The 16,293-nt window shown below is 37.4% G+C and overlaps 2 protein-coding genes across 5 annotated transcripts in view; one reads left to right on the top strand and one right to left on the bottom strand.

Moving 5' to 3' along the window:
- Positions 502-4,365, top strand: LOC109822801 (trihelix transcription factor ASIL2-like). The gene is made up of 2 exons (XM_020389056.1): positions 502-1,097; positions 4,053-4,365. Exons 1-2 carry the CDS (start codon positions 620-622, stop codon positions 4,064-4,066), a joined length of 492 nt encoding a protein of 163 aa, XP_020244645.1. The 5' UTR covers positions 502-619; the 3' UTR covers positions 4,067-4,365.
- LOC109822812 (serine/threonine-protein kinase EDR1-like) overlaps positions 6,094-16,293 on the bottom strand; it is a 31,620-nt gene continuing 21,420 nt past the window's right edge. For all 4 annotated transcript variants that reach the window (XM_020389084.1, XM_020389076.1, XM_020389091.1 and 1 more), the window contains 6 exons: positions 10,472-10,595; positions 10,367-10,386; positions 10,017-10,173; positions 7,520-7,808; positions 7,347-7,419; positions 6,094-6,673 (listed from right to left, as the gene is read on the bottom strand). In XM_020389084.1, the coding sequence (XP_020244673.1) occupies positions 6,591-6,673; positions 7,347-7,419; positions 7,520-7,808; positions 10,017-10,173; positions 10,367-10,386; positions 10,472-10,595 (746 nt within the window). In that variant the 3' untranslated portion in view covers positions 6,094-6,590. The remainder of the gene's footprint in view (positions 6,674-7,346; positions 7,420-7,519; positions 7,809-10,016; positions 10,174-10,366; positions 10,387-10,471; positions 10,596-16,293) is intronic.

A 16,293-nucleotide genomic window follows, 5' to 3' on the forward strand; every position in this document is an offset into this window, starting at 1 on the left:
TGACCAAGATCCGACGGCCAGCGATGCGTCGACCGACGATCATCAGACCGCGTATTCTCAACGCGCGTACGTCGGCGACCCTACCGCGTACCCGCCTCCCTCACATGCTCTCACGTGCTCCGATCCCCTGCCGGCCGCCCCCCTCGCCGCTCTCTATTATTTACCCCCCATCCCCCGCCATCAAAACCAAGAACTCAATCAAAACCAAAATTAGGGTTAGGGTTCGAAACTCTGAGCAATTCGATGGAGTCGAGATCACTCCGCCGTCACGGCCACCGAACCCGCCGCGCTTCCCTACCGTGAAGATTGCTGGAAGCGAGGGAGAGACCTCCGTCTCATCGACGCCTGGGGCGATCGCTACGTCGAGCTCAACCGCGGAATCTCCGTCAAAAACAATGGCAGGAGGTCGCCGACCCGTCAACTCGCGGCCCTGCGACGCTCGCCGGCCGCCGAGGACCGATGTCCAGTGCAAGAACCGGATCGATACCTTGAAGAAGAAGTACAAGTCGAGAAGTCCGAAGATCGCCGATGGCGCTTTGGCAGCACAGTGGATCTTCTATAATCGTCTCGATTCGCTTATTGACCCTCGGTCGCCTCCAAGAAGGCGCCGCCGCCGCCGATGGCGGTGCCGCCGCTGGCAGCTCATCGCAAGGGGGCTCCGCTGCCGACGGCGATCGCTGTTTGTCCGAACGAGATGAAGGAGAAGAGACAGACTGCCATTGTTCCGCTGACCGAAGATCGGAGGCATTACACTACGCCTCCTGCTGCGGTTTCAGATGAGGGCGAGTCGGACTCGTCATCGTCGAGATCTTTAGGATTTTATAGGAAGAGATCGAGGCCGGTCATGAGTAAGAAGGGATCGGGGAAGGGTGTGAGGAGGGAGGAGGATGGGATTAGGGAGCTGTCGGAGGCGATTATGAGGATGGCAGAGATTTACGAGAAGGTGGAAGTGGATAAGCAGCGGCAGATGATGGAGCTCGAGAAGCAGAGGATGGAGTTCGCCAGGTCGATGGAGTTTCAGAGGATGCAGTTGTTTGTAGATTCACAGGTTCAGTTGATGAAGATGAAGACGAAGAGGACAAAGCGGAGCGATGCTGGTGAGTGCTTAAATCTTTCTTAGCATTGTACGATATTTGTGGCTCTTTTGCATTGGTGAATGTATTTGTTATATCTATATGTTGCTTGATGCTTTAGATGTTTGTATTTTTCTGAGTGTTTGCAATCTTATAGTGGGCTTTTCCCTGAAAAATAAGATAGTTAATACCCTTGATTGAGATAATGGCGTTTATAAAGGAAATCATCTAGTTATGTACAGTGTGGTCTTATCAGCTGAAAGATCACAACTCAATTTTTGAATATTTGCGAGTCTGCTAAACACGCATGAAGGACCCCTTCGTTTTAAAACTAAAAATCACTTCTGTTTGTCTTGAATTCGTTGTTGGATTGGATCTTGGTTTCATTGTCATGGGTAATCTTGGATCCTCAATATTTGCAAGGGCTTGGATGCTTTCCACGAAGCACCCCGTTAGGATCCTGACAAGTGCCATGTTGATCTATCTAGGCAAAGTTAAGAATTAGGCTCTCTAATTTAATCTGATGAATCTTGAAAGGAAAAGTATCATCGTTCTTTTTTAGATTCTAGAAAACTGATAAATTTTGAGTACAATAAATTGGTTTAGGATTTGATTTTGTTTCTAGAGAAATTGTTTGTTTTTGCTGGATTTAGAAACTCTTAAGTCTGTGTTCACTGAATGGGTTGTATTCTTTACATACCTTTTAAAGATTTTGTATAACTGGCTGAGCTTATGCTTGAATTGTTTGTTTACACTTATTTCAAGTACCATTGCCTATTTCAGATTTTCTGCTTTCTGAGGTATTTTTGACCTAAGAACTCCTACACTAGTGTCCCTGGACATTTTTTTAGTTACTTTTTAACCCTCTTCTAGGATATGGCTGCTTCCCCTTCCCAGTTTGGGGATTTATACGGGTAACAATAAAGCCAAATCATCTGAATTGTATCCATTCATATATTCATCTCCTAACAAATATGGAAATTTTATTTGGATATTGGCCTCTTTGTTAAGAGTTGCTACTGATAAGTTGCCATCCCAAGCATATAACCTTATAAAGTATAAACTAATACTATTTGGTTTTTTAGTTTATTGCCCTTCCACAATCTTTTGCAAGTTGTCTCTCTTAACTATATACAAAACCTTTACTTATAATTTGAGTTCTATGCATACGTGTGTTGCTTTTATGAGAGGCTTCTCTCTGAAGTTTGGGTTCACTGTAAGTCCATCTAGCAAGTCATGGCTTACAAGAGTTATGATGGCGGTGATTTAGTTATTTGAACAATGAACTGTAACATCAGTTCGTTGTTTGTTCATGTATGATTTAAAGGTGCATCTGAGCCTATTTTTATGTGCTTTTCTAGAGTTTATAGTTAGTTGCATTGTATATGTGGAGACAGTTGTGTTTTTTATCCCCACTCTCCCTATCTTCTTCATTCTTCATTTCTCAAAGCCTGTAAACTTGAAAGGGGTAAAATTTATGTGCTTTTCTAGACTTTGCGTTGTACATGTGGAGATAGTTGTGTTTTATTTTCTTTTGGGTTTTTTCGATATCAGTCCCTCAAATCTTAAGGTATTTTGAAATAGTCCCTCAAATCATGGAAATTGCTATCATGTCCCTCAAATCTTATGGTATTTTGAAATTAGTCCCTCAAATCATTGTAGTTGCTATTAAGTCCCTCAAATCTTAAGCTATTTTCAAATTGGTCCCTTGAACCAAGAGTGAAAATAGCAAATGAAGACAAATTAGTTGCTTAAAATCATCAAAATTGCTATTAGATTCCCAAATTCTCATTACTTGTTTTAAATTAATCCTCTGATTCCAACTGCTACTCTTGATTGAAGCGTCTAATTTGAAGTAACTTAAGATTTGGGGATCTAATAGCAATTTCAATGATTTGAGGACTAGTTTCAAAATAACTTGAGATTTGAGGCCTAAGGGACCTAATAGCAATTTCCATGTCTTGAGGGACTAATTTAAAAATACCTTAAGGCTTGAGGAACTGATACTGAAAAAACCCTTTCCTTTTTTATCTCTTCTCATATTCTCTCAAAGCCAGAAAAATTGAAAGGGTTGAAAAGAAGAACTTATCCTACGCACTTGTTGTTACCTGAACCAGTCTGCGTCCTCTTTGCTTTCTTCTTTCTTGAATATAGGAAGGCAACAAAGCATCATTTCTGTAGGGCCCTGGCTTGTCGATCCTAATCCTGTCTATACTACTTTTGGTCATTCAGTGATATGTCTCTAGCAATTTCTGGTCAATCTGAATAATCTCTATTGATCATTTAATTATATGAATATTTACATTCACTTCTCTTCAATCTCCTAGATCCATATATGTAGCAAAAGAAAACAAGCACATAGTACTTGTACCTGATGTATGTATCCTCTGAGAAAATTCCTGCTTCCTGTCATAAGATCTGGCACATAGGTAAGGAATCTAACTCCAGCTACATGTCTGGTGGAGGAAAATGATTTAGGGTGAGATAAATTCTGGAGTACCTCCACTTACCTGATCCTGTCCGAATTTCAGACTCAACTGAAGCTTTCCCCTGGTGCAACTTGACTAGATGTTGGGTTTGCAAGGACTTTTAGCAAATCGTCTATTTTGGGTTTATATTAGACGATGCTCAAGAATTTTAAGTTTTGAACTGACCACTGAACTAACCCGATCTCTTAGTGCTCTTGTGGTTGAACTTGCGACATTAACAAAATGATTTACTGCTTAGCAGTTTAAAGTTCTACTCTGATGATGTTATATTCTTTTATGTTTATGGTTACCGATCTTACTGATCTTACTCCTTATCTTTTCTGCAATAGCATATTTCTTTTTCTTGTAATCACAAGCAAATTCATGGATTCTATAGGGCCTTCTCTGAAGCAAGGCCCCCCAATTTTATGTCTTACATACTTATTATTATTATTATAAACTTTAAACCGATGTTGTCAATTCTTTCTCTAATTCTCATTTGCCTTTCCAGAGGGTTATTTGTAACTGTAATGCCGATCTTTCAAGAGAAGCTTCAAAGTGGATGACGTACTTCTTTGGATTCTGCTCAGTTTCACACGATTTTTATTCCATTCCATACTGGGCAATTTCGGAAGATGATGCCAAAACATCAGCATTTGTGATCTTAGCAAGACTCGCTGGCTGAGGTTTTAAAGATTATTAGATGGGAAGTAGCAGGCTCAATAAGATACATACCAGTAGGATATCTAACTTGCGAGTTTTCTATTTAGTTACAAGTGATGATGAACAAGTGCAAAGTTTTTGCCTGGACGGTTGTTCATATATTGTTCTTGATGTCGCACTTTGCTTCACGTTAGGTTATTTACATTGTCCCTTCATATTTGTAAAATTTATGAAGAAGCTCTCGTTTCAGTTATCTCATTTTTCTCAGTTGCTGAAAGCCTTTAAGCAAGTACCCAATCGTCTTCGTTGAGCATCTATGATTACGAGCAGTCAGAATCTAGAATCTTCGCGTTACTTACAACTCATTTTTGATGTGTGAAGACTCGTACATCATACGGGATCAAGTATGAAATAAGGTAGCGGGCGTCCTTCTTGTATTTCTTTATTTCCCAGCTCTGTTTGGACCATTTTGGCGACAACAAGATAGCGCTGCATTGCTTTATAATTCTGGTATTTTTTGTGCAAATTGCAAGAAAGCAAAAGGAAAAAAAAAAACTGCAACAATCGTGTACTGCGGTAACATGATAAATTTTCTTTATTGTTACGGAATTGTTCCAAAGGATCTGACTTTCAAAAAGCGTGTTGTGTTATGTTAGTGGTTGATACTTTCCTTGAAACAAGTTTTTACAAGGGGTGGGATTGTGTTATGTTATTGGTTGATACTTTCCTTGAAACAAGTGTTACAAGTGGTGGAATTGTGTTATGTTATTGGTTGATACTTTCCTTGAAACAAGTGATATAAGGGGTGGGGCCTAGGCCGGTTCGAACTAGGGGCCAAACTGGTCCAACCTGCCTTGGGTTAAGACCCGATCTGGCATACGACGGACCGGACCTAAATCCAGCATGTGAAATACCCGAGCTATGGGTTGGATCTAAATCTGGCTTGTGAAATACCTGGGCTATGGGTTACACTGGGTTCTGCCCTAAATCCGTGGACAAAAAGGCAGGCCTCAAAAAACATGGCATACAGTAGACCGGACCTAAATCCAGCATGTGAAATACCCGAGCTATGGGTTGGACCTAAATCTGGCTTGTGAAATACCTGGGCTATGGGTTACACTGGGTTCTGCCCTAAATCCGTGGACAAAAAGGTTGGCCTCAAAAAGCATGGACAAAGAAGTAGGCCTAGTCAACGCTTGATCTAGCCCATGCCTGACCTGGCCCAACCTGATCCGCCTCAACTAATAGCTATATTTTAATGCAATTTTAGTAGCAACACAATTTAAAATTGTAATATCTAGGTCTTTGATTTGTAATTTTAGAAGTACCAGAGATTTTCTAAACTCTATTCAGTATTTTAATGAATATTTGTCGTCATTATGATTTATTGAAAATAATTAAACTATTGTGAATTATTTTGCTCCTTGAGATAATTTCATCACCAATTGTAAATTTATAGGGTTTAGACTTTTCAGAAAAATAAAATACATGTTTTTCTTTTTAAATTACACATACGAATCTAGCAAAAAATTTTAAAAAGTTAAGAAAAAAGAATACGGGCCGATCCACAACGTGAACCGCCATGGGCCAGGTAGACCTGGCCCAACCCCACGCCCCACGGGCCCACACGAATTAAAGACCTAGAAACCAAGTCCTCAACCCGGCCCACTGAGGTTCAATCGGGCCTAAGTCTTAACCGGCCTGTACCCAGGACTAGGCGAGTAGTTCATGGGTTAAGCTTAGATCGGCCCACGGCCATCCCTACCTACAAGTAGCTAAGAGTGGGGGGATTGGACATGCAGTGCAGGCATGCAGCACATAGCACGAAATCTGAATTTGCTGGGGGTATATATGACCAATAGCTAATATTTGCATATCTATGCAAATAGTTTAAAATGTCACATGAAACTATTTGAAAGCTCATTAAAGTTCACAAATACAAATAGTACAACTGCTGACTGGAAATTTAAGAACCAGGTATGTGTTAATTACATATTATTTCAAATACCTCCTTATATTTCAATTACAATGCGACTGGATACTTCTGGATCACTGTACACACCAGTGCGGTGGCACGCATCAGGGATCAGATCAAAGAACCCAACTTCCCAGTCGAAGTCCGCAACTCTTCTCTAATTCTTTCGACGTGGAACTGTGCTCATATAAATTCTCAACATGAATCGTTCATGTACAAAAAAGAGAATGTTACAAAATGAGAATCATGTTTTTGTAGAATCCTAGGAGTAAGAGAATGTTACATTTGATGAATTATATTGCTAACCAGTGTGGATTTGCATTGGTGAAATGAGATTTATTAAACAAACTTGTAAAAACAAATGTATATATCGGTACTCTTTCTATAAAAAGATTAATGACTGGGACCAAATCAACAAAGTGTGTACTCGCAATCAAGCAACCGGGTAAGGATTTCTTTACAACTAGGCCGCCCATCAGGTTCCGCCCAGCAATCTAAAATGAACACAAATGAGGAGTACCGAAGATATTAGCAGCAGCAACATTATAAATGTGTGTGAAATATAAGATGGCAAACACATGTTGCAAAATGAGTAAGCAAGCGATGGGTTAATGGTTAGGCAAACACATGTTGCTAAATAAGTAAGCAAGAGATGGGATAATGGTTAGACCCATCCGCTAGCCATCGGATGGAAGAATCTCACATTCCTTCTCTTTGTAGTTCATCTAATAAATGAGTCAGCAACTCATAACCAATAAACTACGCAGACGCTACTAAATGAGCTACCAAGAGAGATTAGTGGCAAGGCACAGTTTGCTAGTCATCGGACGATCTGGACCTCACAACTATTTCATGCTAGCTCATTTTCCTAAAGGGTTAATTGCGTATAAACCCCCTGTAGTATAATTGTTCTTAAGCTTAGTACCCCTCTAGGTTTAGTGTTGCACATTGACGCCCTAAGGATAAATGAGTCCCAAAAAAAAGTTTCACTCAGGGCACCTATTTGCAACAATAAACCTAGAGTAGTAAGTTCAAAACAGTGATACTACAGAGGGTCTATCCACAATTAATCCTTTTCTAATAATGTGACAGCTTTATATCCAGTATCCTGTATACACATGCCACATATCAGCATTCAAAGAGGCACCTATCACTCCGTTTCAGTACCTGAAATTAGCTTGCCGAGAGGACCTTCAGGAATTTCCAATCGTGTCCCTTCATTTGCAACTGCATGTACCACCTGCCAGAGAGAAGACCGGTCATATTGGAATCATTATAACAAAACTTTATGATTCAAAACAAGGGATGACAGAGGAACACCATTAATCTAGGCTGCTTACTTGAACTGGTGGTATGCCTTCCCATGGCCGGTTCATAGTACAAAGTTCCCACATAATCACACCAAGACTGAAAATATCGCATTTTTCAGTGAATGGCTCGTTACGCATGAGCTCAGGAGCCATCCACTCAGGAGTCCCTGCAGATGAGTTGTCTGTCATTGGGGTTTCCACCATTATTCTCGACAGCCCAAAATCACAAATCTTCACTACCCAATGTTTGTCCACGAGGCAGTTTGCACTCTTCAGATCACGGTGCGCTATTTTCATCCGATGCATGCACATCAGCCCCCTAATTGCCAAGCAATTAGTTTCCAGATCGTAAGTAAAAGAATAGATACAAAGAACTAAAGCATCACATTGTAACTAATGAACTTCTTGGCTATCATCTCTAAATAGGTTTGTATGACTCATTAATAAAAGGGTTTTTCATACAAGACCACCATAAAATATAGCGCTTTTTCCAAAAATCACCACGGAATTTTTAGTTTTCATAAAACCACAATGATAACATGCACCATTAATAAAGTGCCAACAAGTCATAATTTTGATGTGTTCCATTAAATATTAGGGCCTTTTATATGAAACCACAATACAAATAAAATATGATGGTTTTTTGAGAACCGCCACGAAATTTTTAGTTATTGTGAAGCCACCATGATACTATGCATTGTTAACAAAATGCCTCCAATGTATGGTCAACTCCCTCAAAAATTTTTAATTCCCTCCAAACACCCTCAAAAAAATTTAATTCCCTCCAAACACCCACCCACTCACTCCCTGCAAAGTTTATTTTCTCTGAACATGGTATGCTTTTATGTTGTTTCATAACTTCATTCAAAAGCACATGGATGGAAATCTATGACTCAGTGCACTTGCTAACAGTCACATGTCATTATGGTGGTTTTATGAACACTGACATTTTAGTGGTAGTTCTCTGAGAAACCACATATTTATGGTGGTTTCCATATAAAAAACCCTATTTTTATTTAAGTTGACATGGATAGAAAGAATGACTTGGTGGCATTTTTTTTAACAGTTCACTACTGCTCCGCTGCACAGTGTGCACAAGTTGCATCACTGCGTGCATGACACTGCACACATTTGTGGGTAAAGAAAATAATGTTAACATCTACAAATTGATGCTAATATAAATATTTTTTTAAAAAGTTATGCGAAGATATAGTGGGTGTCAAATTGATCAATGTCTTCAATAGTTTAATAGATATTGCGCACACAATGAATGCATGACATAGTACACAAATGTTGGAAATACAAATAGCTGTATAAATACTTACTATAGAAGTGATGTAAGTGTCAATCAAATAACAACTAATATCTACAATTTGTCACTCTTCTAACTGATAAGAAACAAATAACATCATCAAACTCAGATATAAATTTTAAAAGTGACACTCTCTTCAAAATATCACCAAACATGGAAGCATTATGCATAAAATGAGTGTGATAACTAAAAATAGTACCAAATAAAAGGGAATATGATGACATAATAAAACATATAAAAATTCTTGCAACAATTCATGGTCGGGATAGAGAAGAGGCACTCGGTGTCGGCAAGGTTGAGGAGGTTATTGGAACTGAAGTTAGGGTATCGTGCAAGGAACTCATCAAGGCATGTGTATCTGAATTTCTGATTCATACTTGAAGATGAAAATAATGGATCAGTTGAGAAGCCTCACATAACCTTGCTACATCAAGTGTTAACATGGATTCAGAAGGATAGAGGGATTGGATAAGGGGGAAATGATATGAGAAACAAAAACGCTATGCAAACTAATATTTATTTTTTATTTTTTACTTTCTTGAAAGAAAAACTAATATTTAGTTCTATTGGAACGTGGGAGTTATGAAAACTGGTATTTATAGTTTTTAACTTTTCTTAATAATAGTAATAGATAATCGATTTTTTATATAGTGGCTGTAATGGAAATCTTAGGTAATTATTATCTTTGCTTTCTAGAGAGAGAGAGAGAGAGAAAAACCTGAGTGGTATCTTTACTTAAGTACTCAAAGTTTTTAGTCTTTTCAGATTGCGTGGGCTGTGTAAGTTGAGTTAGTTTGATTTTCCAATTATAACCCTCATATTATTTTTGAAAGCATAATAATTTTAAGGACATTGCTGTAATTATTAGAAATCGTGAATCACAAAGGGTAGAACCAAAAATATTGATGAAAAGGGTGGCTTTTCTTTATTAATAGCAATAGATACTACCATGGTGGTTTTACAAGACTTGACAAGTTCATGGTGGTTCCCTGAAAAACCACCATACTTTATGTTCAGGAAACCCTTAATACAATATCTCACTTAGTTTTCTGTGAACTTAGGGAATCATGTTTTACCATAACTGGTTAAGTTTCCAAAATCCACGTAAACAAAGCAAATATCAGCACTTACTAGGTGACTAATTTGCTGTTCTCTATGAACCATGGAAACATAAGTTAAAAACTTATCATCAAGGAGAATGCAATTCATTCTCACCTGCAGATATCACGAAGCATTTTCAATCTTTTATGCCAACTGAGCTTCTTTTTCTGACCTGTTGTATGTATGAGGTAATACAAGGATCCCATCTCCATATACTCCGTAACCATTGACAAGTGTGGAGGTTTCATGCAGGCACCGAGGAATAATATAACTGTTTCTCCAAGAATAAAAGTTGGATGAGGATTCTACATAACAAACTGGAGTTATTGGCTCTCAGCATAAAGCTTTACAAACTAAGATATAATAATAACGCAATATTTGAGTTCAGAAACAAGAAAAATATCACAATAATTATAGCATGAAACAAAATGAAATTGATAAAGAGTCAAAGGGTAGGTCAATACCATTAGGATGTCGAAGGCGACTGGAAAAAGGAAGAACCATAGTCATTAGTCAGCAAATAAACTGAAAATGACACAATTTTAATTCAAATAACACAAAAATAGTACCTCAGGATAGATACTTCATTACAAAAATCCTCCATATTTTCAACGGTCAAGTCTTGCTCCAGAAAAACTTTAATAGCAACATCAGTGCCATGCCATATGCCTCGAAAGACTTCTCCAAAGAACCCTAAAGATGAACAAGAAATATCGCGTTAAAATTTGGAAGCTCCGGTCAACCCCATGCTGAAGATATCTCTTTAGGCAAAGCAAAGCCAGGTTTCAAATAGATAGTCAAGTGTCACAAACAATAAAGGTAACCCCACAAATAAGCTAAAAGTTTACAGTTCAATGCAATAGGCTCTGACATATATCAGAGGGAGTTGGTGCAACAGTAAGTGACGAATTTGGTAGAGATGTCATGTAACTGTATGGATATTTATCTGTTAATTTACTGATTCCTCTTTAACGTTGTAGCTGAGTTTTTTTTGTGAGAAAAAATGTTCCTAACAATGTAATATGAGTTATAAGAGAAAGAAGCAAAAAAGCCCATCTCGTAAAATCCTAACGCTCTCCTCTGCTTAACCATACACATGTACCCACTATTTTAAAAAGCCTTCACCTAGTCCGCCTAGGCATACGCCTAGGCCTGGGCGGTACCTAGGCTGCCTAACTAGTGTCTAGTGCATGGGCGGTACCTAGGCTGTGTTAGGTCTCGTGTTTTGATAATGATTTATAAACCCAATTATTGGTACTAATTGCTTGTCAAGTGATCCCACGCAGGATATGTTTATCAAGCAATATAGTGTCATGTAAAGGAGAATGGATAAACTTGCACATTAACGATGATAGTCATGGAGGTGGAGACAAGTTGATGAAGAAGCCTTAAATGCTCAAAGATCGACTCAAGCAAATATCTACTTAAGAAGAGCGTTCAAGTATATATTCAAGAAGAGCTTCATCAACGACAAAACTTAGCAAATATCGATATTCCAGCATTGTATATATTTGTAAGCGATATTTGCATTTTTATTTCTCTAGATCATATTGTAAGCAAGAAATAAAGTTGATAACTCTTGAAGCATTAGGGGATTATACACACATACTTCAAAATTCGTTCTTATCAAAATCTTTAAAAAAATATTTTTAAACAAAATTTTGTTCGAAGAAAATGCTTTCTATCCTTAGTACTTTGTAACTTTAAGTATTTTCCAAAGCCTCAAAACTTTGTTTCAGCTATTTTAAATAAAAATTAAATTTTCAGTCTATTGGTCGACTGACCGTAATCATTGGTCGACCGACTGTATTTCATTTTACAGTATCTATAAATTGTTTCTGTGCGGTCGACCGACCAAAACTATCAGTCGACCGATCCTTTAGCAGTCGACCGAAATTATCAACCAGTTGACCGATAGTAATTATCAATCACATTGTATATTTTTAGTCGTTCTGGTCAGTCGACTAGTTCGTTGATTAGTCGACCGGTTTGCAAATTTTTAGGTAACGACTAGTTTTATCTGAATATGGTTTTAAAGGATTTGTTTTGATTTCAGAAAATGTTTTTGGACAGATTTGATCTGATTTGGAGCCCATACCTTCTGATGTGGTTGAGAGGCTATAAATAGTCCTCAAAGACCCATTTGATTTTAAGAAGAAGAAGAACAAGGCAACTTGTGATTCAAAATTTCAAAGCAAAATTTCTCAAGCATTTTTTCTTCTAAGTCTTTCACTTTCACATACTCACAATTCCAATGCTTCAATAGCCAATCTCTTCATCCTTGTCATAGGATTCTTGTAAGAGAGATTATTATCTTTATCTTGTATTGTGTGGCTTTGTGTGGAGAGTTGGATCTCGAGGAGATCATTGTGTAAGAAGTTCCAGCTTTCAAACCGGGTTATGGAGTGGATTATCATCGGTAGAGGTGGTCGGGGACATAGGTCGAGAGTGGCCGAACCTCGTGAACATATCGCTGTCTTTATTGGCTAACTATCTCTCACCCTCTTTTATTTTTGCTTATTGTCATATTTTGTATCTTTGATTGAATTGTATTTTTATTAGTTGCACATTTTATTTGATTACCCTATTCACCCCCCTCTAGGGTACTTTCAATTGGTATCAGTTGGACATGGATGAAAGTTGTGAGAAACTAGACCAAAAGCTGTATCGATGTATGATAAGTAGTTTACTTTATCTCACTGCTAGTATACCCGACATGATGTTTAGTATTTGTGCATGTGCATGGTTTCAAGCTTCTCCTAAAAAATATCATTTAGTTGTTGTTAAATGTATTATTAAGTATATAAATGGTATAATTGAACTTGATTTGTTTTATCCGAAGCATACTACTTTTGATCTTTTTGGTTATTGTGATGCCGATTTTTTGCCGAATGCAAGGTAGATCGTAAGAGTACTAGTGACACGTGTCAATTCTTAGGCAACTCATTAGTTTCTTGGTCATCTAAGAAGCAAAATGTATCGTCTTATCTACTACGGAAGCGAAATATATTATCACCGGTTTATGTTGTGCTCAATTATTATGGATGAAACAAAATTTGGTTGATTTTGACTTACATTTTCATGATACAAGTTTTTTTGTGATAATACTAGTACTATAAATATTTTAAAAAACTTCATACTTCATTCTAGAACCAAACATATAGATGTTCGACATTACTTTTTGCGTGATCATGTAGAAAAGAAAGATGTCACTTATTTATATTGATACAAAATCTCAATTAGCGGACATCTTTACCAAGCCTCTTTGCGAAGAAACTTTTTATCGTATAAGAAATCAATTAGACATATTCATCCCTTGATTCATGTTTGCTTGCTCTTTTTATCTTCTTTAAAAATGATGTTCTATAATTTTTATGAGTTTTATTTTAAATTGTTCAGGAATTTTCTTTTATGGATCCCAGTCAGACAGTTTTGTTAAAAATTGTCCGGCCAATCAACTGATTTCATCATTAGACGACCGATTACTCTGTTCAGTCAACCGGTATCTGATATTCCCAGTCGATTGATTTTCTGACATTTCCAATCGACCGATATATCTATCAGTCGACTGATTTACCATTTTTTTGTTTTTTATTTTTTTTTCTTTCTTCCTCTCTTTATCCTTATGTACCCCATTTTGATGTTGCCAAAGGGGGAAAAATCTTCCAAGGTTTGTACACATAGATAGGGGAAGAGTCTTATAAATAGGGGGAGCAAATCTATCTATAGATAACATTTATTATCTTTAATTTTTGCACTTTTATAATGGTGATTTGTTATCATAAAAAAGGGGAAGATTGTTAGGTCTCGTAGTTTAATGATGATTAATAAACCCCATTATTGGTACTAATTGCTTGTCAAGTGATTCCACGCAGGATATATTTATCAAGCAATATAGTATCATGTAAAGGAGAATAGATAGACTTGCACGTTAACGATGATATTTTATAGAGGTGGAGGCAAGTTGATGAAGAAGCCTTAAATGCTCAAAGATCGACTCAGGCAAATATCTACTTAAGAAGAGCATTCAAGTATATATTCAAGAAGAGCTTCATCAACAACAAAACTTAGTAAATATCAATATTGCAACATTGTATACATTTGTAAGCGATATTTACATTTTTATTTCTCTAGATCATATTGTAGGCAAGAAATAAAGTTGATAACTCTTAAAGCATTAGGGGATTATACACACATACTTAAAAATTCGTTCTTATCAAAATCTTTAAAAATTATTTTTAAACAAAAGTTTGTTCGAAGAAAATGCTTTCTATCCTTAGTACTTTATAACTTCCAAGTATTTTTCAAAGCCTCAAAACTTTGTTTCAACTATTTTAAATAAAAATTAAATTTTCAGTCTATCAGTCGACCGATCATAATCATTGGTCGACCGACTGTATTTCATTTATAGTATCTACAAATTGTTTCTGTGCGGTCGACCGACCAAAACTATCAGTCGACCGGTCCTTTAGCAGTCCACCAAAATTGTCAACCAGTCAACCGATAGTGATTATCAACTGCACTGTATATTTTTAGTCGTTCTGGTCAGTCGACTGGTTCGTTGATTAGTTGATCGGTTTGCGGATTTTTAGGTAACGGTTAGTTTTATCCGAATCCGATTTTTAAGGGATTTGTTTCAAAAAATATTTTTGGACAGATTTGATCAGATTTGGAGCCTATACCTTCTGATGTGGTTGAGAGACTATAAATAGTCCTCAAAGACCCATTTGATTTTAAGAAGAACAAGGCAACTTGTGATTCAAATTTTCAAAGCAAAATTTCTCAAGCCTTTTTTCTTCTAAGTCTTTCACTTTCATATACTCACAATCCCAATGCTTCAATAGTCAATCTCTTCATCATTGTCATAGGATTCTAGTAAGAGAGATTATTATCATCTTGTATTGTGTGGTTTTGTGTGGAGAGTTGGATCTCGAGGAGATTATTGTGTGAGAAGTTTCAGCTTTCAAACCGGGTTGTGGAGTGGATTACCATCTGGAGAGGTGGTCGGGAACGTAGGTCAAGAGTGGTTGAACCTTGTAAACATATCACCGTCTTTATTGGCTAACTATCTCTCACCCTCTCTTTTATTTTTGTTTATTGTAATATTTTGTGTCTTTGATTGAATTGTATTATTATTAAATGCACATTTTATTTGATTACCCTATTCACCTCCTTCTAAGGTACTTTCAGGCTGTCCACCTAGGTTTTGAGAGTATTTAGGGAAGCATTGTCTGCTTACGTGGATTGCACTCTTTAGACATTAATCGTGATTTCCTATGTTACATCCTCCACGTCCTCCAACCTCCTTCAAACTTCTTTAACTTCTAAATATGAACACATCCACTATCTCCTCCAACCTTCAGCAAAGCATCCTTGACCACAACTTAAATGAAGAAAAAACTCCACCTAGACACCAGTCTAACATCTAAGTTTTCTATAACATTGATATTTACTATCAAATATTATAATTAAAAAATAAAAAAAATAAAACATCCTAGGCTCTAGGTGTCGGGTCCAATTCCTAGTTCTCCTAACGCTTTCTATAATATTGTTAGTTATTATTTTGGTTGTTTAGTATTTAAGTATGCATGGTTTATTATGGATCTAAATTTGCTATTATTTTTTGTGCAAACTTATATGAATTTAATACATATTTTTATCAATTATTATAATTAAATAATTTAAAAATGAGCCAAACGCCTATGCGCCGCCTAGGCATCTAAGCGTTAGGCGCTGGCTCAAACACTTAGTCCGCCTAGCACTTTCTGTAGCATTGATGTACCATCCACTTTAATAAACTTCTGATCCATTTTCTAGTACTAGAATCCAAATTAAATCAAATGACCATGAACTTGTGTTCAAAGCCTATCAATGAGAAGTTCATCTGCATAATCCTTTTGTTATGGTGTTTTTAATCGTCAAAGTATGACTTTTTACTAGCAACGGATAGGTGTCCCCCTACGTGTACCGCTCAAATCAAATTGACAATCAGGACCACCAAGAATCCCGACTTAACCGACTCGTCGAGTCGATATCTCCTTAGATCGACTCGAAGAGCGATACTTGTCGGTCCTCTTGTCAAAGACGACTCTCTACCAGTCCACTCGATCAGTTATTCGACACCTTACAAGGTCAACTCGAAAGGCGTTCCTTCTTGACACCCCTCGCTATAAGCCAAAGGATGACTTCAATCTTGAGCCTCCCCCGCTGACAACGCGTCGGTATCACATTAAATACTTGACAGACGTCATCGTTCCTCTAGCCTCGATAGTCTTCATGACACATCGGACCATGTCAGCACCATTATGCTCTCAATCAGTTCGTATTAAATACTGAGGTGACCTCTCCTCCACTCGTCGACCGACATTTGTAAAGTAGATGCTAACTTAAC

Source organism: Asparagus officinalis, chromosome 1, assembly GCF_001876935.1.
Source record: "Asparagus officinalis chromosome 1, Aspof.V1, whole genome shotgun sequence".
Classification (NCBI taxonomy): domain Eukaryota; kingdom Viridiplantae; phylum Streptophyta; class Magnoliopsida; order Asparagales; family Asparagaceae; genus Asparagus; species Asparagus officinalis.